Source organism: Neofelis nebulosa, chromosome 18 (assembly GCF_028018385.1).
Source record: "Neofelis nebulosa isolate mNeoNeb1 chromosome 18, mNeoNeb1.pri, whole genome shotgun sequence".
Taxonomy (NCBI): Eukaryota; Metazoa; Chordata; class Mammalia; order Carnivora; family Felidae; genus Neofelis; species Neofelis nebulosa.
This window is the reverse complement of record NC_080799.1, coordinates 29,340,158-29,367,300: the sequence shown is the minus strand read 5'-3', so window position 1 is coordinate 29,367,300 and position 27,143 is coordinate 29,340,158. Positions and strand designations below refer to the sequence as shown.

The 27,143-nt window shown below is 44.7% G+C and overlaps 2 protein-coding genes across 3 annotated transcripts in view; one reads left to right on the top strand and one right to left on the bottom strand.

Moving 5' to 3' along the window:
* The first annotated feature begins 5,859 nt into the window (after positions 1–5,859).
* ACSM5 (acyl-CoA synthetase medium chain family member 5) overlaps positions 5,860–27,143 on the top strand; it is a 115,367-nt gene continuing 94,083 nt past the window's right edge. Inside the window, exons 1-3 of one of the 2 annotated variants that reach the window (XM_058709882.1) lie at positions 5,860–5,928; positions 10,332–10,399; positions 12,092–12,235. In XM_058709882.1, the coding sequence (XP_058565865.1) occupies positions 12,176–12,235 (60 nt within the window). In that variant the 5' untranslated portion in view covers positions 5,860–5,928; positions 10,332–10,399; positions 12,092–12,175. Of the gene's footprint in view, positions 5,929–10,331; positions 10,400–12,085; positions 12,236–27,143 lie in introns of those variants that run through there. The other variant, XM_058709884.1, reaches the window with a different exon arrangement.
* Positions 9,446–25,722, bottom strand: GP2 (glycoprotein 2). Its single transcript, XM_058709889.1, has 11 exons — positions 25,674–25,722; positions 24,290–24,419; positions 21,552–21,938; positions 20,584–20,694; positions 18,204–18,415; positions 17,558–17,706; positions 16,124–16,369; positions 15,092–15,254; positions 14,157–14,241; positions 12,636–12,680; positions 9,446–9,968 (listed from the first exon to the last, which is right to left on the bottom strand). The coding sequence occupies exons 2-11, from the start codon at positions 24,369–24,371 to the stop codon at positions 9,910–9,912; spliced, it is 1,539 nt and encodes a 512-aa protein (XP_058565872.1). The 5' UTR covers positions 24,372–24,419; positions 25,674–25,722; the 3' UTR covers positions 9,446–9,909.

Below are 27,143 nucleotides of genomic sequence, written 5' to 3'. Positions count from 1 at the left end.
TTCTCCTTTGACCATTAGTCCTGGACCTCAGAGCATCCTATCAAGCTCTTCTGACAGATGAAGGGTTGTCATCCTCCTTTAGATTTGGTAACTGGGACACTAAGTTTTTAAGAACTTGGTCCAAGCAGGTCCAGCTGGTACATTCTGCTACAAAGTCTACCCAATAAAGAGGCCCATTCTTGGAAAAGTGTGAAGTGGATGAATGCTTATATATTGGAGTTCACATCCCTTTGCCAAGTTTTTTTTTTTTTTTTTAATGCAAGGTATATGTTGCAGAGAGAATATTGTCAGAATTTGGGGATCACTGTGAGCCAAGAGGAGGGATGATAGCCCATTTAAGGTTTATAATTAATAATTTCAACCAATTTCTTTGAAGTTCCAGCCTCTAAGTAACCCTGGGTTCCAATCCCTGCTCTATGACATGTTCCAGCTATGTGATCTTGGATGCATTTCTTAAACTTGTCTATATTTTCCTTGTCTGTAAATGAGCTTGATTAATATTAATACCTTCCTCATAGAGTTGAGGTGAGGAGCTAAACTTGTTTGCCTTTCTCAGAATTCCTAGCCCAATGCCTTGAACTCCGTAGAAACTCAGTTAATGCTGTGTCCTTTGAAACAGCCACATGTACCACCTCCAGACTTATCTGTTGACAGTAGCAGGTGATGAACATCTTTGTTTAATTCAGTTACAGATTCTCCTCCTTGCCCCAGGCACATAAGCACAGCATATTAATATGACCCCTAGCTGTTTTTAAGGTTTTGCTTGGCTTGGCTGGGGCTGGGGTTGTGGAGGAGTCCATTCATCAGTGGTTAGGAGAGTCTTCTGCAGACAGACCTGTATGGTGAAACTTTTCCAAATTCATTTACCAGCTGAGCAGTGAAGGCAGCTGTGTTTAGACAAGTCTTAGTTTGAACATACTCCCTGTCTTCCACTGTCTGTTTGCTTCTCAGTGGCTTCCCCCATGACCTGACTCTTCTTCCCGGAAATGAGTTATATAAAATGGCCTTTGGGAATTAGGCAAACCTGAATTTGAATATTGTCCCTGGCATCTACTATCACATCTCACTGATTCTAAGATGGCTTTGGTTATAAAACACACCATTTTTTATATATCACCAAGCTGCCTCTAAACTATGACATGCCATTTAATTATAAAACACGTTAGTACTTTAGGTATCCTTAAATGTGAAAAAAATGTGCTTTTTAGAGTCATTTTCCCTTTCTGAGGAACAAGGTGAGGAAAGTACCTCCCATATGCAAGCCCCTTAAGTCATATACAATTTCATCTCATCTTCAAAGTGTGAAAACTAATACAGGGAAACCTCATTTAAGTAGAGTCAGAGGCTAGAAGAGGGAGCCATACCACTCAATGTCAATTATAGGAAGAATTGTCAATTATAGACTCCAACAGAACAATTCTCAATAGGAAAGAATCATTAATTGCAAACCCCAACAGAAAAGAAGTCTATCTCCTACCAAAAATTGACCACCCCTATGACTCAGCCAATGAGAAACCATCATCACCCTGAACTCCTGTCCTGCTTTTCTCCAAGGGACTTCCCTTCAAAACAATCCCTCCCAGCCTCCTCCTTCTTCTCCATAAAATAAAGTTTTCTCTCCTTTATTTGTTAGTCTTGTCTGTGGTTTTGTGTAACTTGCATGCCCCAAATTACAATTTTCTGCTATTCCCAAATAAACCCATTTTTGCTGGTAAAATAACATACTTTTAAGGTTAACAATAGGATCACTGTGGGATAAGTATTATCATCACCATCCCTACTTTACAGAATAAGAAATTGAGGCTCAGGGAAGTTTGGGTTTTCCTAAAGATGTGTAACTCATGACTGACCAAGCTTGGAATGCTCCAACATGTTGCCTTCTCTGGGCTGCTTAGTAGTGAGTTCCTCATCACCGAGGGTAATCAAATATAGGGTGGATGACCACATGTTGGCAAAGTTGGAGAGGAAATCTAATCAACAGATGACTGGTACAGTCCTCTATGTACTTGTGAAATACATGCACGAATCCCAATTTCACAAAGGGAGAAACAAGCTCACAGAGTTTAAGTGACTAATGCAAGTAAATGAACCAGCTGGGACTTGAACCCGGACCTGTCTGGCTCCAGAATCCTTCTTTCACAGAGTCTTTCACAGAGTCTGCTGGGAGGAGTAGAGGAGTTGAAGCAGACAGTAAGTAAGTAGACAATGAAATAGGCAGAATTGTTACAAACATAATTGTAAAAGCTGTGAAGGAAACAAACTGGGTGATACAATGAAGTAGAAATAGGTGGAGAAAAGTCTGTCTCAATGGAGAGTGATCAGGAAAGGACTCTCAGAAGAGACAGAAACATCGAACCTTCACACCATCCTGGTTTGAGGATTAAATCTGGTAATTTATGCAATGTACTCAGCGTATTTGGAATCTAGGAACTGCCCAATAATTGGTAGCTATTATTAAGAAAAGTAAAATATTTCCTCAGAGATCATTGTGGAATCAGAGGGGCAGCATGCTTTGTCTCACCTCCAAAATCTAGATCTTTTCTCTCATGGAATAGGAGGGAGGAAGACAGTTTGGGGAAATGAGAGGCTTGGCAAATGGTCCTTGGCAGGCTCAAGGCTACAGCTCCCGCGGGCAGTTGTTTCATTCAGTGCTTGGTGACTCCCCTGCAGAGTGGAGAATGCCAAGGGACTAAGAGTCATCTCTGCCCACCATCCAGTAGCTGTGTGACCTTGGGCAAGTCATGTCTTCTAAGCATCTATAAAATGAAGGTTTGGGTCTTTAAAATGAAGTTCCCTTCTAGTTCTTTCTAATTCTGAACACCTCCTTCTTTCTTTCTGCAGACGTGTTCCCACAGTGCCCTCTTTTGACCATTTAGTAGAGAACAGGGACTGTACATCCTCAGGAAGATAGGTGCTCACTATTAGGAGCCTGGGGAAACTTGGCCTGCTAACTACTCCCCTGTGGAAGATTTAGAAGCTTTAGGGGCACATACAGGTCAGTACAACAGGATAAGAGTCAGGAAATCTGACTTCCCACAATCACAGATTTTTGGGAAGCAAAACTTAAAGACTATTTATTGCAACAACAGCAACGTTAGCTAACATTTGTTTAGTGCTAAACATTTACCAGGCATGGACTAGATACTATATGTAAAGTGGTGAGTATAACAGGCACAGGGCCTGCTTGAAAAGAGGCAACATTGCATTGATACCCAAAGGATGAGCTCTTGCCCATCCTTTGGTTGGGCAGAGATTATGACAGCAAAACAGAGCATTGTGCAGAGGCCCTGAAGGAGTATTCAAAGAGCCAAAAGAAGCTGTGTCAATAGTGACTAGATACTGGAGGCTAAAGCATCTTGTAATGTTAAAAACATGTCTGGTCAAAGTACAGCTGCCTTGGAAAATTTCTTGACAGTATCTACTAAAACTGAGTATACACACATCACCAGAAATAGGTACCTGTGCTCACTGACAGGCATGTACAAGAAAGTAGGATGCCTCACAATAGCTGAAACAAGCCATATGTCCACCAGCAATAGAAAGAATCAATAAATTAGGTCATATTCTTCTAATAGAATAATGTCAGCAGTCAGAATCATCAAACTGTAATTAAACACAACAACATGGGTGAAGTTCACAGAGATAACAGACATAAGCAGTCAGGCTCATGTTGGGCTCTGAACTGAGCATGGAGCCTGCTTGATATCCTCTCTCTCTCTCTCTCTCTCTCTCTCTCTCTCCCTCCCTCCCTCTCCCCCTCCCTCCCTCCCTCCCTCTCTGTCTCCCTCCCTCCCTCCCTCCCTCCCTCTCTGTCTCCCTCCCTCCCTCCCTCCCTCTCTGTCTCCCTCCCTCCCTCCCTCCCTCTCTCTCTCCCTCCCTCTCTGTCTCCCTCCCTCCCTCCCTCTCTCCCTCCCTCTCTCTCTCCTTCCCTCTCCCTACCACCCTGCTCACACACACACACTCTCTCTCTCTCAAAAAAAAAAAAAAAAAAAGAGGGGTGCCTGGGTTGCTCAGTAGGTTAAGCATTAGACTTTGGCTTACATCCTGATCTCATGGTTTGTGACTTTGAGCCCAGCCTCATGCTCTCTGCTGTCAGCACAGAACCTGCTTCAGATTCTCTCTCTCTCTCTCTCTCTCTCTCTCTCTCTCAAAAATAAATAAACATTTAAAAAAGTTTAAAAAAATAAGTCAAGCTAAAAAGTTAATATGTGATTCCTCTTTTATAAATATAAATATAAATGTATTTTTATATACGTTTATATTTACATATAAATAAAACAAAGTTCCTTGGTGCTAGTAGCTGGGATAGTGGTTGCCTTTGAAAGGTATTGTAACTGGACGGCACGAAGGAGGCTTTTTAGGAAGTGGGTACTGTTCTATTTCTTTAACTGGGTACTGGTTGTAGGGGGGTGTTCCTTTTGTTAAAATTCATCAAGTCATATACATGAATGCATGATACGTGTATTATGCTCCAATAAAATATAGTAAAAGCACTATTGTGGCTACAAAGTGACATTACCTTTTTTTTTTTTTTTTTAATCACAGTCACATTGCTGTTACCATCAGCAGGAGCAACACAGCCACAAATATTTTGAGGACAAGGCCCTAAGTGCTACTTTTCCACCTGAGAAATTGCAACCAGAGGGAAACACTTGACAAGGTTACCAGTTCCACTGAGTTCCTGGAGAGCGAAAAAAAGACTGACAAAGGAACTGGCACACCAAGCTTTTCAGAAAAGTGCTTGAGGAACAAGGGAGGGAGAGTTTGCTCCCCAGTCATCTCTTGAGTTCTGAGCTGCCTCCTGCTTGGCAGTTCAGAACCAGAGAGGCACTCTCCTGGGTTCTGAGCAATCCGAGGGTGTTGAGGCTGAGTTTATCAATGGGAATCTGCCTTGAGACAGTCTCAGGCTGGATAAAAGAGGGCCATGCTGAGGCCAGAAGGTTTGACAGCCACAACCTGTCAATGACAGGGCCATAGACCATTAAGTGTAGTGGAGGGAATGTTACTATCTTAATTTACAGATGGCCCAAGAGAAGTTAAGTAGCATTCTTAAACTCTCACATCAGCAGAAGTCAGACTGAAACAGGAATTTCTTACTTCCTGGTTCAGTGCACTCTGGGTACCAGTTTTCTTGTGGACATTAAAGGGGGTAGGATTAGATCATCTGTAAATCTCCTCGGGGTCTCCTAGTTTCTGTGACTCTTATGAGTTCCTGTTGAGTGTGGAAGGAGCTTGAGGATGTCTCAGGAAAAGTGGTTTTTATATCATTTAGCCTTGCCATAGTTAATTAGTGGCTGCCACCACACACGCAGACTTACACACATGCACACATACATGCACACACACATGTAAATACACATGCATAGATCTTGCTATGATTCTGAGGTAGGTTTTCAGTCAGCATTGTAGAACATCACTGGTCATGCAGGGAGGCTGTGTGGCATAAAGAAGAGCATATATTTTAAATTTAAGCAAATCTGAGTTCCAGTCTTGGAGTCTGTCACCTCACTGTGCAGTCTGAGCGAGTTATCTAGTGTTCCTTAATCACACCTTCTTTATCTATAAAATGTGAAATTTGAAGTGCTGACTGACCTATATGCACTGAATAGATGACAGGCATTTGCTATTGATATGATATTGAGGAGTGTCTTAAACCCCTATGCCTCAGTTTTTTCTTTTGTGAAGTGGGAACAACATCACCTTTCTCAAAGGATTATTGTGAGGATTAAGTTGGATAAAAAAATGTAAAATGTTTGGTGCACTGGTTTATACATATTAAGCGTTCATAAAGTATTTTTCTATGTGCCAAGGAAGGAGATGGGTTCCTTCCACTTGCTCCAAGGAGTCCTGTTTCTGGCGAACACAAAGATTCTAAGAAATGGTCTCCTTTTGGTCACATCTAGGCAGTAAGAGGACAAATGAAGAGAGGTAAGAAGCAGCTTGATACATTACAATGGGAAAAATAACAGGTGATGACGATAATCATGATAGTGCTGATGTTATCATCTGTGTGATGCTTCATGTGTTGCAAAGTGACTTCACATCCTTTATCTCCTTTATTTCTCTAGCAACCAGCTACTCCCATGGTGAAGTGTGAGGAGTGGGAGTGCTTGCATGGGTATTTTGGGACCCAGAGCCTAAGGGTTCTGCCCTTTAAAACTGTAGCTCTTCTCAATGAATTTGGAGCTAGGTTTCAGCATTGCAATAAAATATGTACAACCAGACCCGTCCTTTCCTTGTGAACACAAATCACAATACAAAGCATTTTATGGAACGAAACTTAATTCCTCTCTCAGACAGGGAACTCTGTGGACAGATCCTTCCCTCTTCTCTCAGGCCGGGTGGAGTTCTTGTCCCTTCTCCACATCTTGCAGCCGTGTCTGTCTTGGTCTCACACTACTGAGCTTTGGCTGCCTCAAATTTATATGCCCTGGTTTCCCAAGCAGACCTGAAGCTTCTGGAGAGAAGGGCTGCCCTTCCCTCTTTGAATCCTCCACCTGCTGCTTCTAGGTGCTCCCCTAGGACAGAGATGCCACCTTCCCTGAATGTGAGTCAGGTCCTTTCTCACTGTTTCTGTCATCCTTCTAGTCCAGATCTTCCAGATGCTGGATCCAGAGCCTATTTTCACTGTGCCCCCTGGTTTGGACTTCTTGTCCTGGTGCTCAGCTGGGTAGGACTAGGGGATAGAGGAGAGGAAAGCTAAATGGGAGAGGAGACATGGGTGGAGTCTTGGCCTTGGGGAGTGGGATTCAAGTCCTGTATTTTATAGGAACATACGTATATGTTTATGTATCTGTGAGTGTGTGTGTGTGTGTGTTTGTGTGTTTGTGTGTGTGTGTAGCATAGGATATGAGTGTCCCTGTGTTTTATTCTATACTAAAGTGTATGTGTCAGCATCTAAATGACCATGCATAGGTTAGTGTGCATGTTAGCACCTGTGCATCCGTGAATGTCAAAGCCTGTGTATGTGTGAGGGCCTCTATTAACAAATTATATGTCCACACATGTCACTACACATGTATGTGTTCCCATGTACCTGTATACAAGTGGGTGCATGTATGTATGGTGGTACATGTATGAAAATGAGTGCCTCTGTGTGTGTAGGGGGGCTTTGTGTATAAATGGAAGCAGAATACAGTGTCTGTTAAAAGTATTTTGGCTACCTAGGCCTAAGTATTTGGCTACCTAGACCTAAGCCCTGAATTCCTTGAGTGAATAATTGCCTTCTTTAAGTCTTGCCTAACTCATCTCTAAACTAGGGATAATAGTACCTACCTTCAATATCTAATGTGAGGGTGGAATGATGAAATGTCCATAATGCACTTAGAATAATGCCGGGTGCATAGGATGTGCTAAAAATATTGACTGTTACTAAGTTATTCATGACAATAAATATGTAAGTGACTGGGCTTGAGGGCCCAAGTGAGGATCTATGTATGGAAATGTGTCTTTGGGCACCTGAGGTTGATATGTGTATCTGTATGTTGGTATGGGTATATAAGCCCTGTACCTGAGGGTCAGCGGGTATGCATTCTTGAGTGTGACCTGCCTGTGAGTGCCTCTTTGTGTGCTTGTGTTCCACCAAATTGTGAACCTCTAAGGTCAGGGACTGTGTTTCATTCATTATTTTACCTAGGCCCTTGGATCTGGGACATAGCAGTTGCTCAGCAGATTAGTGTTGATCAGATGAATAAAGTAGGCTGGACATTCAGAGATTGTTATTCATTTAGTATACCCATTTGCGGAAAACAAAAAGCTGTTACTAGCTAGATAGATGACAGATATATAGGTAGATATATGGGGGGCAGGTAGAGTAGGAGAGTTTGTGATAGCTAGCTAGCCAGCCAGCTAGATTCATAGACAAATAGACAAATAGCCAGGGTTGACTTTTGTTAAGTAGAATCCCACGTACTTTACACTGGAAGAGTTATTAGAGGTGATATGTACCAGGAAGTTACAGAACTTTGTCTTTGGTAACCCTGTGGGTTATGATGGAGTTTCTTTGATGGTCCGCAATCAAAGAGGAAGAGGGAATCACAGACAGGAGAGTTAAGCCCCCTACCTAACATCAACAAGAGTCTATTAGCATTTAATGTCTGCCTATTGGATGCTCATGTAGATTTGTATTTAAAGAAAGAGTTCCACTATAAATGTTAGAGAATCTTGTTCTAGCCCAGCCCTTTTATTCTACAGAAGGAAGAAGATGAGCCTCAGAGAAGGGAAAAGGTTAGGACCTCCTGACCTCTCTTTCAGGTGCATTCTCAGTGCACCTCCTCCCTTGAAATGTAGTACCTATGAATTCTCTGAGTACCGGGAAACAGAAGCAATTCCTCCCAAGAAATTCCCCTTTAAAGAAGCCACTATTATAGTAGTAACATCCTTTTGAGATGTCAATCCAGGAAATGCTGCCCTGTGTTTGAGACCTGCCCCTTCTTGTCAGCCCCCTTGGCTATGTTTGCATTAGATAAGACCACTCACCTGGCCTCAGATGTTTGGACCAAGGGAAGCACTCTGACTGAAACAGGGAAATCACATTACCCCTGGTGCAATTTGGATGTAGGGTACCAAGTGCTAGTTGGTCTCTGTGGTCCCTGAATTAGTAAGTGAGGTGAAGCTGCAATGTCCATATTTAATTCAGACATGGTAAATGAACAGGAAAAGCTAGTTTCAGGACAGGGGGGAATAAAGGAGACACCCAAAGATGTAAAGGCTGTGTGGTTTCAGGAAGAATGGCAGATGGAAAGACAAACTTTGGTTTCTGGTGGTTTTTCTCATATAGCCAGGTTGTATCTTCTGTCCTTGGACTTTTTGCTCTTGTATCCTTATAACTGATTCTCCTTTTGCCTGATTTGATTGGATTGGGTTTCTATTTCTTGCAAACACACTACCTCTGAACTTGAGAACACTTTGGAAAGTCTTCTCCTGGCAGATAAACAGCTCCACTCCACCCCACCCTGCCCGTGGCTTGGCCCTGATCTGATCATTTTTCCCTGAGGCCAACTTGGAGGGGCCCTGTGTGTAGCTGCAGGAAAGGGAAGCCTTCTCTGTTTGTGGTATCTTTGTGGAGTGTTTTGTGAGAGCCCATTAGAGGTCTCAAGAAAGGGACTTCACTCATTCCCCAGGTACTGCTGCTATATCCCCATGGCAGGGTCGACACCGTGGGGACTGCTGGGACTTCATAAGCACACCACTATTCACAGCTAGAGTTGTACTCTGGAGTGACAGCATCTCTGCATCCAAACCAAGAAATCCCTCCAGCATTTGGGTCCCAGGGTAGGTTTTTGCTTAGCCCTAGGCATGTCAAAGCATGTCTACGGCATGGTGGGGGACAGAGGAGCAATGGGACCCAGTCTTCTCTGGAGTAGAGTCTCCAAAAGTGGACCCTTTACAATTATTCCCATGGCGACTGTTGAGATCATGATGGAAATATATCAGAGGACACGGGTGAAAGCAAGGATCAGTCTGTTCAATTCATCAGCAGTAAGAACAAGGGGTACTTGGGAAGGAACTGTGGGGAAGTGCCTTCTTTACAAACCCATCCCCCTCCTCTTCCCCCCAGTGACACAGCCCATCTTCCCTGGAGTTATAGACATGCTACATTTCTAGTAAAGGCTGGAGCCACAGAGGCATGTAGCAAGTCTGGCCTTGAGATCCTGCTAATAAATGAGGAAGTCAGGCCAGGTCAGGCCAACAGAGCCCCCACTGTGAGAAAAAGAGGAATATAAAGGCACAGAGAGTGTTGAACAAGGAAAAACTCTTCTGTCTCCCAAAACCTAGCCTGTCTGGAGTGTGTGAACACCAAGACTGTCTATGTGATTCAGAGAGAGAACCAGCGTAGCCAAAAGGTAACCGGAAGCCATCGCCAGAGGGAGGAACACGAGCTTTAAGGCCACATGCCCAGCTGAGGTCTCAGAACAGCCCAGCCAGAAGGACAGGCAGGAGAAGCATGGGCCAGGCCACCAGGAACCCTGAAATGGAAGAGAGATGCCTGTCAAGTGTTGGCTTTGGAGCTCAACAGCCAAAGCAAGCTTTCCTCTCTATCCTCTGCCTTACAAGGACAAGACAAAGTATATTAATATCTGTTCTAGGTTATAGCCCCTGGAAAATGGCAAAGGGGTCATATGGTAGAGGCAAAGCTATCAAATCATCACTTTTTCATATTCCTTTGGGCACATTGGAAGGCATTTTACTTCCATCCTCCTTTTCAGGAAGGTGGGACCATGTGATTGAATCTGGCCAGTGGAATATGGGTAAAAATCATATATGCTGTTTCTAGGCGTGGTCCTTAAAACCTCCTACATGATTTTATATGTTCTCTCATCCACATCCAGGCACCAGAAGCCAAGACTCCAGCAGAGGACTTGCTGGGGATAGTGGAGTTGCCAGAAGTTACCAGAAGGTAAGAGCCTGAGTTCCTAATGATTGCAAAGCACAGAACTGTATCCCCTCAGTGATCTAGTGGGAAATAAACTATTGTGTAAAGGCACAGTAAGTTGAGGATTGTCACAGCAGCTAACATTACTTACTCTAATACTAAAGAAGTAGAAAGACAACAGAGGTTACAAAGCCTCTGAGGCCTGACTATTTAGCTTAGAATCCTAGCTCTACAACTAATTGTACAGGCCCAGTTCCTGAGTCTCTCCATGCCTGAGTTCATCTGTATGCACAACAGAAATATCACTAGCAGCTATTACCTCATGGGATTTTTTAAGGTTAAAGTGAGTAAATTCATATCAAGCATTTAGAACAGTGCCTGATACATGGTAAACACCGTATAAGTACTGGTTTTGAAAATTAGACCCTAAGATGTGGGAAGATTGGGGTCATATCTCCTCTGAAAGTTACCATACACTCAGTGTTAATGAAAGGCATGGATCCTAGATGATAGTTGCCTTATACTGGGGGGCCTGGGAGAGGCATGTGTACCCCTTCCCACCACAAGATTATAACCTCTCCCCATCCCACAAATTTCAAAGTAACATGCTAATGTCCTAGAAGGGAGGGTGGTGAAGAATATCACAATTTTCAGAAATATTAGTGTATGACAACCAGTTTGCAATTATGAAACAGGCTGAAGTTCAATTAATTCTAAAACATCAGAAATGTTTGTGGGAGATAGCAAACAATGAATGCCATAAGTGCCCTCTTGTGGCAGTCTCATACCACATAAGATTGATCCCTTCCTCTTCCAGAAGGCTCCAGAACCCATTGCCCACCCTAGAAATTAGTCAGTCTGGAAGACTCTACTGGGAAGCCAGGTTGCTCCAGGCACTGTGCTTACCTGAAGTACTGGAAGAAATGAATGAGACTTGAGGTCTGCTCTCAAGCTGCCTTTAGCCTGAGCTCCAACCCCTCTCTCTGATGAGCACTACTTTTCTGAATGTTGTCTGAATATTAGCATTAAGCAAGCCATCTTGAGCTTATCTGGAAACTTTTAGACTGTTACCTAGCTGGGTAATTAAGGGTAGAAAGAACTTTTTCATGTCTGGGTTCACCAATATAGGTCATTTGTGTGTTGGGGAAGGGCGAGGCAGTAAAATCTTAATAGCATTGCTTTCCCTTTGGCCCAAAATACATTTCTTGGATTGGTCTCCCTGTTGAACTGCAGTTCATCCACAAAAACCCCATTCAAATATTGCCACCTGCTGAAATTCTTGCCTGACCTTATCTAATGCAGTTAATTTACTCTTCTTTGTTCTCCTTCTGCACTACTTGTTTGTGATTTATTTGCTTATTGACTGTCTCATTTTTGCAGTTGTTGTTCATTCTGCCTATAGGGCTGTTCCTTTATTATTTATAAACCTGGCTTCTTTTTTTATTTGGTTCAAATATCACCTTCTGTGGACATTTTTTTATCCATTTACCTATTCTGGTATTTATTTTTCCTTCCTCCCTTATTAATAGAACCATTAAACATTGGTTAGGGACACGGCTACCCAGCATGAAGATTACATTTCCCAGCTTCCTTTGCAACCAGGTGTGACTAAGCAGTGGCCAATGAAATATAAGTGGAAGTATAAGGTGCCAGCTTCCAGGAATGTTCCTTAACACTCAGTGATTTCTTCTATATTCCCTCCATCCTGCTGACTAGATGATGATTGGAGCTCCGGTTGTCATCTTGGACCATGAGGATGAAGAATGTGGAGGGGTGAGCTGAAAAGAACTTGGATTCTTCATGACCTTGTGGTGCCACTCTGCTAGTCCTGGATTTCTTGCATCTAGACTTCATTTACATGTGAGTAAAATAAACAACTATCTTATTTAAGACGCTGTTACCCATGCTGGTAACTTTCTATCACATCACCCTCTTTTCTTAATTATCTCGCTAACTTTTTATTGCCTTTTCCCACACTCTAATATAAGCTCCATGAGGGCAGGCACCTGGCCTGTCCTGTTCATTATTATATCTTCAGCATGTAAAACAACACCTGGCACATGGTAGACAGGTACCAGGTATTGTGATACATACTTGCTGTTAAACTACTGGCCCCTGTGCTGCACTGGGAGCCAGATGTGGGACTGATTCATTTCCATGTCCACAGTTGTCAGCACAGGCTAACTCAATGTGCACCGAATTGAAGAGGGGGGAGAGAGGGTTGGGAGGGAGGGCAGGGACATAGGAGAAAACGATGTACCTGCAGTGCTGGGGGTTCCATTCGTGACACCAAGAGATGGAGCACCTGGGGACAAGAGCAGAGGTGAAGGTTTCCTCAGTCATGTGCCAGGGACTGTGGCACTGTGGCCGTAGCTGCTCCAAGTTCTTCTGGACCTGGTCACCACAGCCATCGACAGCCCACATTGTTGAGACATCTGTTGTTTAGCAGTTCCCTTTCTAAGCACATTTCATGCATTTGAAACTTAATTCTTCCAGCAGAGGGATTGTATCCCCATTCAACAGATGAGAAGACTGAGGCTTAGTTGCCCAAGGCCAAGTTGACCTTGTTGTAGGTAGCAAAGCTGGGATTTGAATCTAGTCTATCTGATTCCAAAATGAAAGCTCCTAATCTTCCAACTACGCTGTGGTACCACATGAAGCTTTCCAAGTTGAGGGCTCAGTAAAGAGGCAGGACAGTTCAAGGCAGAGCCTTCTTTACAAGATAGCCTCAGTTTATTCACCTGGAGAAAGGAAGTGGTAATAGTGGTTACCTCCTTAAGTTGCTCTGAGCATTCCATGTGACAATGCATGTAAATGTTTTGCATGGTGCCTGCCACGTGTGTTATTATTATTACTGTTGTTGTTTTTTTTTTTTAATTTTTTTTTTTTCAACGTTTATTTATTTTTGGGACAGAGAGAGACAGAGCATGAACGGGGGAGGGACAGAGAGAGAGGGAGACACAGAATCGGAAACAGGCTCCAGGCTCTGAGCCATCAGCCCAGAGCCTGACGCGGGGCTCGAACCCACGGACCGTGAGATCGTGACCTGGCTGAAGTCGGACGCTTAACCGACTGCGCCACCCAGGCGCCCCTGTTGTTGTTGTTATTAACATTACTGTGTCCTAATTTTTTTAGGACAAAAAAAAATTGCTTTCACTCTTCTAGGTTTTTTGACTCCTCCTTTCCAGGGGTAATAAAAACTATAACAGTACTGCTAACCCATGGGTAGGATGGGTGAAAATTTGTGGAGCATTTGAAAAGCTTCCCCTACATCATGCCCCAGAATATTATAACTGGAATTTTAAAAACATAGTCATTCACCAGAAAACAAAGTTGGGTTAGGACTTAGACTTCACCCAAAAGGGGCTGAGGTAAGAGGACCTGGCAGGAGGAAAAAGGGAAAGGACACAGCCTTGGAATCAGTCTGAGCTGGGTACAGTTCTAACTCCCGCTGCTCATGAGCTGAATGATTTGGGGTGAGCCACTTAATCTCTCTGAGCTCTGATTTCTCGCCTATAAAATGGACACAGTCAGGAGGATGAAGTTAGAATATGGATACTGAGAGCTTAGCCTGGTCTCTAGCACACAGGAGGCCCAGCACAAGTGGCAAGTGCTATTATTATTACCAATGACCTTATGTAAAGATAGATTCACTGGTGGGGCCGGGGGGAGCTGCAGTGAAGAGGCTAAAAAGGCTCTAGGTTGTTATGATGGTGACGCCAGTTATCTGTGGTTAAACCACTTGACCAGCTGGCCTTCCCGCCAGAAGTTGGCCACTTACCTTTCCGAGTGATGGGTCCCAAATCTAGAACCTGGGCTGGGTTAATAGCCACTACTTTGCTACGGAGGTGACTTCTTGAGCAAGACTGTGGGATGGAGAAATCTCATTATACCAACATTTAAAGGCACAGTTGCTATCCAGGCTGCCCCTGCAATGGGCATATCTGGCCCAAGGATGGGACCCCACCCGCCCTATGGCCCTAACTCTGAGGCTGTGGTTTTCTTAGTCTAGAGAATCCTCACTGTGATGTCACACAAACCCAAGTTTGAATCTCATCTCCACTCCCTTTAGTTTTCTAATTTGGGACTAATGACTTCACCTCCCTACTACTATGAAATATACCTTCCTGGTTGTGAAGATTAAGATGAGTGTGTCTACAACACAGAGGCACATAGAAAGCACTCACCAAATGCCAACTGCTAGCAGGCACTGCCAAATCGGGGTTAAAAGCATGGACAATGGGGGTACGTCCCAGCTCTGATGCTTTCTAGCTGTGTTGCCCTTGGGCACAAGACCTGAAGCTCAGGTTCCTCACTGTACAATGAGGTCAATAAAGAATCTATGTGAAGGGCTGTTATGAGAATTAAATTAGACAAGGCATATGAAAGTTTTAGTGTAATTCCTGACAAGGAGTAAGCACTAAAAAAGTCAATTATGAAATCATTCAAAATATGTCTTGTGCCAAGGAAACCTCATCAACAGGCTCCTTCATCTGTTCTGCTTTCCAGGGACACAATAATTGCCTACACATGGGCTTTTTGGAGGCTGAATGTCCATCCATTCATCCTTCTTTCTTTCTTCTCTTCCTTCTCTCTTCCCCTCCCTCCCTTCCTTCTTTCCATCCATTCATAAATCCAATAAATCCATATGGAGAGCCTACTAGGTATTAGGCCCCCTGTCAAGCTCTGAATAGTTCACTCTAAAGTGATACTCACCGGCTGGCACTGTTCATTAAGGGAATCGCAGAGATGTATCTCACAATGCAGAAAAACTAGGTCATAATTTCCAGCAAACATGAACATCTGAACTGAGAACCGACTTTCTGAGGACACCCCATTCTCCTCCACATGGATGGTGGAATCACGTTGATTTGGACAGCTGTGAGGGTGACAGGGTGAGGGTCTACATTCTAGAGCAATTCAGGGGACCTGAGGCCCTTGGCTGTATCTGTAATCTGTATCCAGTATAAAAACATCATCAAAGAATTAAAGAGTTCCCTGTTTCCCCCCGTCAATCCTGACATAGACTTTTATTCCTCTGGGTTTCCTCCAAGATGTTTATCCATCAGTGCATGTGATTTCAGTTCTGCAGGGTACAGTCTCTGAAGTGAGATAGACTGCTTTCAATTCCAGCTAGACCCACTTTCTAACTAAGTGATCATGAGCAAATGACTTAACCTGTCTGGGCCTCACTTTTCCTATCTGTAGAGCAGAGACAATAATCCATACCCCCTGGGGTTGATGTGAGCATTTAGTGACACTGTCCATGTACACTGCTTAGCACTTAGCTAAACTCAATAAGTATTAGCTAGTATGGTTTGAATCATGATATAGGGTATGCATTTTCCCTTTGCTTTTTCCAGGTAACAATTTCTATGATACTTTGTCCCATAACACTTGTCATTGGTGTTTTCATGTTGATTAGTCAGTGTTAATACCTATATAATAGTCCATCATTACTTAATAAGTCCCTATTTTTGAATTATGAGCCTATATCCAAAGTTATAAAGGATACTGAACTGAAAAATAATTGGCATTTCTTAACCTTGTCCTATTTTGTATTAATGCTTTAGGCTAAAATTTCAGGAGTGATATTGATATTCCTGGGTCAAAGGGGATGGTCATGATCTGTAACACCAAATTATCTTCCAAAAGACGTAAGCCAATTAACTGTCAGGTAGGGTCAAAGTGATCACTTTCCCCCCAAATCTTATTCAGGCCAAAAGATAACTCAGAGTTGCTCATCACCTGTTTCTGATAATGAAATATTTTACAGGGTCATTCTTGTCTTCAGTGGGTGTGGCATAGCAGTTCCTCAACAACAGGTTAAACCGGGAGGTGTCCCCTCTCTCCAAGATGGCACCCACATAGAGCATAGATTCAACAGCCAGCACAACTGCAGCCCCTTCGTAAGGAGATGTGTAGTTCGGGTCTTGGAACAGGGCCATCCTGACAGTGAACTCTCCTGCCCCGTCCACACTGACGTTCAGAGAACTGAGAAAAGGAAAGCCATGAGAGTTTCCGTCAGTGAGAACAAGATAAATCTAGCCCTGCACTTGCTTGAGGCTATGAAGGCAAAGGCACATCTCTGATCCCTAAAGGAACTATTCAATCACCCATTTAAGTTGAGCATTGAGTATCCCCTAGGCACTAAACTTGGCAAGTACATGAGTGTGTCTCCAGGATCTCCACCATTTCTCCCCACCTCACAGATCACTCATATCTCCTTCACTCAGAGAGTAACTGCAAGTTTACACCTCTGTCTTCCCCCCTGTACAATGGGACAAAAATGTGGATTCACCATTTTTAACAGCAGATTTCCTGTCTCCACCCCACAGTCACCAGTGAAACATCCATTTTAAAATAGAAACGACTTTAATTTTAATTTCTTATGAAACTTGGGGCCCCAACACAATACAGTCTGAAAACCATTGAACTAAAAAATCTCTAGTCCTAATCCTGCTCCTCTGTGAGCCCAGGAGGCAATGAGTGGATAGAAAGGGCACCCTGGAGTTCCGACACCCTCAGAAAGTCCCCCAGCGAGTCTAGAAATGCTGAGGAATCCATTCTGCAGGGCACCATTCCAGGCATAGTGAGACAGCAGTGACACAATAGATGAAAGCCTCTTCCCAAATGGACCCCCACCCAAATTGCTATTTGGTTCTCTTTCTAGTGAATTTGATGTGCTTATCCAATCAAAGCTGATCCTGGCTTAGATCCCACATCTACAGGGAAGCCTTCCTGCTCCCACCATCCCCAACCCACCAAAGCTAGGTCAGGGGCCCTTGCTCCCTGAGCCCACAGTGCCCTGTGCTTCTCCCACATTGCATTCATGTCACTTGTGAGTAATGATTGATATAATTAGTTGCTTAATTCCTTTCTTCCCCAAGATTAATGAAACCATGGTGTCCTTTTTGTTCCTTAGCATATTTAATTAACATTATTTCATGTTGCTACATTATTTAATGATAATAATCTTTAACAGCCACAAAATATTCTACTTCTGCCTTGTGCGTGCTGAACATTAATCTATGATCAGTAAATATCTGCAGAATGAATGATGGTAAGAGTGAGAGCTCCTGAAGGAGGTAGGCAGCATCCTAAGGACATCATAAACTGTGCTTGAAGTGAATATGATCAATGTCAGGGTTATGGGTCAAAGAGTGAGGGTCAGTGCCTTACCTTACAATGGGATTCAGGGCAGTTTGGAGGCTGACTTTCATGTCCAGTGGGTAGGCACACTGGAAATTGATGTTGAGGATGGTGTCTCTGATGATGAAAGCATTGACCAAGGAGAGGGTGTTTTTGTAGATGGCATGGGTTCCATTTCTCTTTGACATAAAAACAAGACCACATATATGCTTATGTGTATATAGATGTATCTGGAACTCATGCCTGCCTGACTGCAAGGTTGATGCTCTCAATCACACTGCCACCCTGCCTTCTGATTGCAAGGAAGCACAGGGGCCTCTTGCCCCAGTGGCTATGACACTTTATGGGAAAGGGTGTGAGGATCCCAGATCAAGAACTGGAATAGTAGTTTTTGGCCCATGGGGAGAACCAGCAACCACCATGCTTGCTCCCATGTTGACCCCTCCACATCACCCCTGATTAGAGTAATCATAATTGTAGCTTACATTTATTGAGCTCAATCAGCAAACATGTTCTAAACTCTTCACGTGAATGAACACGTTCACGAATGTGTAATCTCGCCTTCGACCAGAGGCCCAGAGAGGCTAAGTGACTTGTCCAAGGTCTTACAGCTACTGAGCTGGGCTTCACAGCCCAGCTCCCACCCTCTGGTAGCTGTGGTATAAACACCACTCACCTCCAGGATGTTTCCGCAGGCCCTAGCCTGGGTAGGGCTGGTCACAGACATCCAGTTTCTGTCCTGTCTTTGCATGGTACTGCTGCAGTTCCCGTCACGCAGGTAGGTAATGACCTTATCCCCAAAACCTAGGCCTCCCAGCAGACACTTGTCCAGTGACACCTTGATCTCCTTGGCCCCACAGTCCAGCTGAGGCTGCAAACCGTGAACATCTGGAAAGTTGAGAAGAGGATTGGTGGAGTGGACAGGGCTCTGGAAGCAATGGGCAGAGCCCACATTCTCTGCCCTTTGGAAAAGCCCCCATATCCACCAGGGAGTAGAGGGTAGACTAGTAGGTACTTGGGACCAAGGTGGGATTCACACCCAGGCTTGTGGCAGATGAGGTTGGCAAGGCCCCTGGCCCAAGATTTCTAAGCATCCTATGTGCAGGTGTGGGGAGAGCTTTCATATCTCAGGGATCAGGAATCGGGGTTTCTGGGGATTGGGGTCTTTGGGGAAGCAGGACTATCCTGCCTTTCAGACTAGAATCAAAACTAGACACACACTACTCTGATTGCCTGGCTTTGTGAAGCCAGTACATCTGACAGGTTCACAACCACTGTATTTCATTCATTTGTTCATTCACTCATTCATTTCATTTCATTCATTCATTCATTCATTCATTCAACATTTATTCAACAAATACTGCTTGAGCAATTACCTTCTGCACCGTTATAGGTACTGGGGACACAGTGTTTGTCAAAACTGACAAAATCCCCACTCTTATATAGAGAGCTAACATTCTCATAGGGGAGATGGATAGTAAATTAAGAGAAATACCATTTCTATTATATTTATGAATGCATTGATTCAAATACATTTACTAACCACTTTCTCCATGTGGGTGGCACATTCAACACAAAAATAAACATGGACACAGCCCGAGAGGATTCCTTGGTCTTACCTAAGAACCAACATGTCAATAGCTTATTATAATGCAATATGGGGAAAGTACTAACTGAAGTGTGTGCTAGGTGCAGAGGGAGCACACAAGAAGGTATATCTGAGTCTTTCTGTTAAGTCAGGAAAGATTCACAGAGGGCTGAAACTTAGTAGAGAGTAGGAGCTTTGCAGGTGTATAAGGCAAGTGAGGGCACCACAGCAGAGGTGATGGGAGAGGATGGTGTGTTTACAAACATGCGGAGCTCAGAGGTACAGGAACTTAGAATGGTTGGGGGTGGAGTGCAAGAGATGGAGAAGTAAGCAAAAACGCCAGATCACAAAGGGGTTATTCCTGGAAGCAAAGGGACTTGCTAAGTAGCCACCATTGAAGACTCAAGGGCAGTCCACCTGCTCACCCAGTCACCTGACAGGACCTGCCAAGGATGCGCCAGGAGTCTCCAGGTACAGGGAGGGCTTCCTTGAAGCCCAACATCTGATTGTGTGATGGCCCACATCCCAGGAAACAGCTCTGACCCTCTGGGGGCTCGTCTACCCAATGAGCAGAGAGAGACTTCATGGAGAGCAGGGTTGTTTCCTTTCAGTTTCCTGCCCCTCATCCCTACCCCACTCCTGCTAGGCACACTCATGCACCACCTGATCCACACTCCAGCCCAGTTTTCCAAACATATGCTTGTGCTTTCCCCTCTGTCTAGAACACTTTCTCTTCCACAGAGAAATTGGAAGTGTGCTGGGAGTGTGCTCAAAGGAAGGCATGCTTGTGGCAAGGGCAAGAGTCTAAGGCCCTCATTAGAATCCTAGGAAGGAAGGAAATAATGGGAAGCTCATCCATCCCCCATCCAGGGTTTAGGGCTTGTTTATGGCATTTTTTCTCATGGGTCATCTGCCTCTGCTTGCTTACCTCCTGGGACAAGAACCTCATCGCCTGACAATCCTGCCCATTTGGACTGCTCTGATTTAATGTTCACAATTACCCTGTATGGTGGCTATTTTTACTATTCTCTTATTCCTCTTTTACAGATGATGACATTAAGGCTCAGAAAGTATAGATGCCTTGTCTCAGGCCCCAGAGAGCTACTAAGTCACAAATCCAGGACTAGCAAAAGAGTCTGCCCTTGTTTCTCACATGCAGATATTTGAATACAGGTTCCACACTAGCAGGGTGCTTGTCCGTAGTACCTTTCACCCTTGTGGGTCAAGCTGGCTCATGCCAGAGCTGCTTTCTGAGACCATGGTCCGAAGACTGACCTGGCAATTTGTTGTGTCCCTGCTCTCCCATCCTTGCAAATGGCTTTGAGAACTTTCATTCCCTGACCTCAGTTCCATCCCCACTGACTCTGGTCTATACCTGTCCTGACCCTCTGAGGCTCCCTCCCTGCTGCCTCAGTCAGCCTCCACCGGTGGCACTGTTCCCACATCCCAGCCCCACCAAGCCACTTACCAGAGCTGTTGAGGTCCTGTCTGCACAAACAGTCCCATGTGCCGTTGAGAAAGCGGCACTCCTCCTCCGGGCGGCAGGCCTTCTCACACTTGGCCTTTGCAGTGGAGGGGTCTAGGGAGTGAGGCACAGAGGAAGAGGATCAGAATGCAGAGCAGGGCCATCTGAGGCTATCAGGGCCAACTTTGTCATTCTACCAGGACACAGAAGTCACATCCAAGGATGTGCAATATATAGTGGAAGGGTCAAGCCTCAAACTTAGATTTTCTGACCCCCAATCCAGTGAAATGAGAACCCAGAGGCTGCCATCCTAATGCTTACTGCGTGGCAGACACTGTTCAAGTATTTTCCACACATGAGCTCATTCAATTCTCATGGTAACTGTTTGACTAAGTAGCATAGTGGTTAGGCATATAGATCACAGAACGAGAGTGTTTGGATTCAAATTTCAGCTCTGTCATGTTTCTGCTCTGTGACATTGGGAGAGCTGCTTAACACCCCAGACCTCTCATCAGGTATAGTTATACAGTATCTCTATCTCATGAGACTGGTGTGAGGATTAAATGAGTTAGTAGTCTAAAGGGCTTTGGATAGGAGCAGAAACACTATGCACTGGCTGTTACTTTTGCCATTATCCATTTTTTCAGATCAGAAAACCCAAGTTCAGAAAGATAAATTGAACTGCCCAAATGGAATCTAAATCTGAGTGAGCCTGAGTTCTTCGTATTATGCTACACATATGGTATATCAGGGGTATTTCACCCTCCAATCTGAATTTCTGGCCGTACTTGAAATGTTGGAAGGCTGGCAACCTTGGGTGACATCCCCACTGGGCGGTAACTGGCAGGAGTTGAATCCAGGCCGCTCTGCTTAGTCTCCTGGCCTGCTCCACTCACTCTGCTGAGGCCTGGCAAGTCACCCGGTAGCTGGTGGCCCCGCCCCACAGCTGCCCCCATCTCTCTGCAGCTCACCTGTGCAGTATCTCACATTACACTTGGGGGTGCCCTCCAGCTGGTATACGTGGAACTCGCCCGGGCAGGCCTTCACCAGCACCTGGGTCTTCCAGAGACAGCAGTTGCCGCTCCAGTGGGCACAGGCGGTGCGGGTGACAATGCCCTCCCCAAGCGTGGGGTGGGTCCCATTCAGCCACATAGGAGCATCTGTCTGGCAGCGGTGCATTGGGACACAGGTCTCTGGCATCCTTACTCCTCCATCTCCCACAAAGCGGTACCAGCCATGCTTGTCCCTGTCACACACCCGGCTTTCTCTCGTGTTCTCTGTGCTTCGGGAGGGTTCGTCCAGGCGGGTGTAATTCTGGCAGGGGTCATAGGAACTACTGTTGGTGAAGTATCTGTCACCTGGAAAGTAACAGTGTGCTTAGGTTTACTGAGCATCCTCAGAGCCCACAGGATTTTTATCCCCCTCACCTCCCCCCAACACACTCTGTTTTCAATATGCTTAAGGACCCTAATGAGGACATGAGGCACACAACCCATTCATTAAACATTAGCCTTCATCACCTTGGAGTCAGAATAATAATGAGGACTTTGTGTGGTATTTTATAGGCATTAAGAACACTAAGGTCTCCACCCTGCACAGTTCCAAGGGGCATCCTTCACATTGAGCGTGGTGCCCTCCCCCAGTCTCTAGAGTTGTGCAGTGCTCCCCTGTGCAACCATATACTATGGTCCTGTCTGACTATGTATTATAAATGCAATACAGGCTGATTGGAAAAAACTTCAAATGTCATTAAAATAAAGTAGTAATGAAAGTTGTCACAAGTCCATTCCATCCCCAGAAATATCCATAAATTTATTGTATAGTCTTCAGACTCTTTCTATGCATATGTTTAAACTATAGGGTTTTTTTAATGGGTTTAATGCTGTACAGCTTTAAAAAAATTTTTTTAATGTTTATTTATTTTTGAGAGAGAGAGAGACAGAGTGTGAGCAGGGGAGAGGCACAGAGAGAGGGAGACACAGAATCTGAAGCAGGCTCCAGGCCCTGAGCCGTCAGCACCCAGCCCAATGCGAGGCTCGAACCCACAAACTGTGAGATCATGACCTGAGCTGAAGTTGGATACCTAACCGACTGAGCCACGCAGGCACCCCTTTTTTTTACACTTACATTTTTTATTTAATATATCATAGACATTATTTAATATATCATAGACATTATCAGTAGATACAGATCTAACACAAGGTTTTTCAACCTTGGCACTACTGATATTTGAGGATGGTTAGTTCTGTGTTGGGGCAGGCGGGTGTGGGGGCATCCTGTGCATTATAGGATGTTCAGCAGCTTCCCTGGGCTCTTCTCACTAGCTTTCAGTAGCTCCTTCCTCCTGGAAGTTGTCTCTAGATATTGCTTAAATCACCCCCAATGGAGAACCATTGGTCTAACATGACCCTTTCTGATTTTGCTGATCTGTTTTTAGCAGATTCAGAACTATGATGTGTGAAGAGACTGAGAAGTGAAGGGGTGGGCTGGTCATTCTGAGTTTAAATAAGCTCCACACCTGCTGGCTGGATGACCTTGACAGGTGGTTCAACTCCCCTGAGACGAATCTGCAAAACAACACCTGTAGCTAGTGGTTCCCAAACTCCCTCCATTCTCATGCCTTGAGTCATGGTGTTTGCCACATCTGTGTCCCCCTGTCCAATTATCTACTTAATATGTTTCTTTTAATGCTTCTCTTTGTAAAGTTGTTTCATCCTAAGGAATAATATCTGTGATACCATAGGTATGTTGTACTAGTTACAGATTTTTAATACACATGAAAAAATATACATAGCCATCAAAAGAATTTTTAAGAGTTTGCCATGCACTGCTGTAGTCTTCCTGGAATATGTCCCCTGTTTTGAAGAAATAAAACCCTAAAGCATTGCTAGAGGATTAAATGAGGTAATAAGTGTAAAATGCCAAACACAGCACCTGAGTCCTAAGAGGAGTTGAGGCTGGTTCTCTCCTCCAGTTCTGATTTACTGAACGGTGTGAGAGCCTGAATTATGGACTAAGAACACACACAGGATTGCATTCTTGTAATACACAGTAGAGGGGGTTTTTAGAAAAAAAGATTTTCAAGCCTTGCTTATGTATGTGCTTGTTTTAAGGAAATAAGTCACTGCACTTGCTGTTCTTGGATTATTTCCCTCCCACACGCTGTGTTTTCCCAAGGGAGACCATGAGCTGCGTCCCTCCTCTCCCCTCCCCACAGCCCCCTCCACAGTTGATACAGGCAGATTTTTCACCCTGGTGTTGAGCCTGAGGACATTTCCTACAACCATCTAAGGTGCCCAATCCACAGATCTTTCAATGGACCCCCAGAAATCACTACCTGCAATCCTTTCTTTCTACAGATGAGCAAACATACAGAGGAAGGAGAAGGTACTTGCCAAAGCAAGGGCACAGAGTGACTGGGCGATTCATGTCCCCATGAATCTGCTATCTGAGCTCCACATATCTGGGCATAGGAAGTTATATTAACTGGCTCCATGGTCCTCACAGTGGGGATTTCTGATTTGAGTCTTTGAGAGATTATGGCTGCATTCTGGTTTCTCTCATCTTGTTCCCCTTGACTTCCAGCTGCTGAGTCTTTGCTTTAGACATGTCCCTGTTCTCCTCACTGACCCTGAACTGCTTTCTCTGCACTCCCCCTCTCCCCAGGTTTGGTGGGCCATCTGAGATGCCAGATGAACAGAGCACATACCTTGCTGTTCTGTAGATGCCAGAGTCAGAATGCAGGAGGCCAAGGCCAGCCACAAGACATAAGGGCCCACCATCATTTCCATAAGCTGAGATGTGTAGGTTACTCAGCAGCATGCAGACTCTCCATGCAGCTAGGGGGAGGGAAAGACCCAGATACAATCAGGGTGACAGAAGTCATTCCTCTGGGTATAAGGGTTAGAAAGAAATTCACATCAGTTCAGCACCATGGCTTGTACTCAGCCCCTTGCATACCTTAGCTCATTTAAGGCTCTGAACCACCATCCAGGGAAGGTACTATTATTGTTCCCTTTTATGGATGAAGAGGGAGATGGGACTCAGAACATATTTATCACAGAAATATTTACTGAGCTCCTCCTGCATGCAGGCACTGTGCTGGAAATTAAATAGCTTGTTTAAAACCACAGGCCCACGTTCTCAGAAACGGACCTATGACTTCCTTCATGAAGGACTGTGTTGTTTTAAAGCAGGCGTGACTTGCAGAAAGGAGGTGGGGGTAATGAGAGTAGGTGGCTTGCCAAAGGGATGAGGTTGGCATCAAGAGAACCAAAGGCAAGCTTAGAGGTGGCTGGTGCTGTAGGACGTCCTAGAATGCCCCAGGTTGGTTCTTGCTCAGGTACAGGTAGAGACTCTGGAAGACTGGATGGAGGAGAAAGTTAAAGTGCTGTGAGTATCTACAGACAAAAGTAGCAGCTGCTTTCTTAGTTCTGTGTATCAGGTGCTGTGCTAAGAGACTCCTGAAGCACCCTATATACATGTAGGTTTCTGTGAGTGTGGGACCATGTCAGACTGAGCCCCACATAGCTTGCTCCTAGCACAGTGTCTGACACACAAGGGGGCTCACTAAAGGTCTGAGCAGTAAATGAAAAAGTAAATGGGGGGGAGGGAGGGCAGAAACAAAGAGCTATGAAGAGCCTGCCAACATTCAAATTAGCAACATTCCCTTTTCTGGAAAACTTTGCTCGGATGGACAAATTTCTGATGACTTCTTAAAGCCTCTGGAAGACTCAGGTTGAAGCTAGAGATCTGTTTCTGGAAGGGATATCATGAATATGTTAGAGAGCACGCAGGTCTGGCAGTTCTTAGGGATGAGATCCCAAGTAGGGGCCTACGTTCCTGGAGGACGGGCAGGGTGAGGAGGCAGGAGGCATCTGTAGACCTGGAGTAGCCAGCAGGTAGCTGGAATTGTGGTTGAGTTGGACACAGAGTGATATCTGGAATACTTGATAGGGCCAGGATCCAAAGTCCTTGCTGTTTCTGAAAGTTGCCAGAAATAAACAACCCTAGCACATCCAGTGGGTCAGAGATGATAGGGGAGCGCCTACCAAATCAGGAGAAAGCCTGCTGGGTCTTGAAGTAGGACTTACCTTGGGGTAAGAACACAGGGTGGCCCTCGTCTGTCCAGCTCTGGGAAAGCCTACTGTGGACCATCCTTTTATTGTATTTCCCCACCCACGTGGCTATCTGTGATTGGTGCTGAGGTAGGACTGGAGTTAATCTCCCAGGTATACATTGATCTTGTTGGGTGTATGTAGGTAAGATAAGTGATTTACCACAGAAAATAGTGGAAGAAGCGTATGTGCTCCCCAACCCCCCAAATAAACCAATGAAGCTGGTGCCATATTTATTACCAGAAACCAAACACTAATCAAAAGGGAGCTTAATACCCAAAGGGAAGTGAGAGTAACCAAACAGCACTTGTTTGCACAATGGATTTCCAATTGTACCTTGTGTTCTTAGCTAATCACCTTAAAACACTTCTGCTTCTGTCTGGATGCCATTCCACTCAGGGCCAGTTAGAGCAAGGGAATAAATAAGGAAGTGGGGAATGGGTGTTTCCAATTTTTGGCCCATAGACTTTATACACTTTTAGATACTCAGTGTTGAAGAGCCTGGGAAGGGCCAATTTGGGGATGGTGAATTATGGAATATCAAAGGACAGACAAGGCCCCAAGGCAAAATAAGTGTCAGAATCACCTCTTCTCCAATCCCTTCTGATATGTGGGCTACGCTAGAGATTGGAAGGTATGGAAGGGAGAGGAAGCCATAGATCTTGGACTTTGAAGCATTAGGCTTGGACCCGGCTTTTGTGGCATGGTATTGTGGCATTAATAAGGGAGTCAAGGGGTGCCTGGGTGACTCAGTCAGTTAAGCGTCTGACTTCAGCTCATGTCATGATCTCACAGTCTGTGAGTTTGAGTCCTGCTTCAGCCCTGATGTCTGGAGCTTGCTTCAGATTCTGTGTCTCCCTCTCTCTCTGCCCCTCCCCTGCTCATGCTTTGTCTCTCTCTGTCTCAAAAATAAATAAAAACAGGGGCGCCTGGGTGGCTCAGTTGGTTAAGCGTCCGACTTCAGCTCAGGTCACGATCTCACAGTCTGTGAGTCCGTGAGTTCGAGCCCTGCGTCGGGCTCTGGGCTGATGGCTCGGAGCTTGGAGCCTGCTTCCGATTCTGTGTCTCTCTCTCTCTCTGCCCCTCCCCCGTTCATGCTCTGTCTCTCTCTGTCTCAAAAATAAATAAACGTTAAAAAAAAAATTAAAAAATAAATAAATAAAAACATTAAAAAATTTTTTTTTAAATAAGGGAGTCAAAGCTTTTGCAGAACAAATGGTCACTGCCTCTTCTGTGTTTCTTTGGGACTCTTTAAGGAGCCAAGGCTATTGGGGGCAGGGAGTACAGACGTCCTGGCATTGGTAGCATCTTCCAGTAAAACCCCAACCTGGGCAAAGAAAGGTGCTGTAAGCCACCTTCTCTACTCCTCTTGCATTTGGAGAAAAATCCCCTAAATATGGAACTTACAACCACCACAAATGCAGAGTTCCAAAATTCATCTGGGCC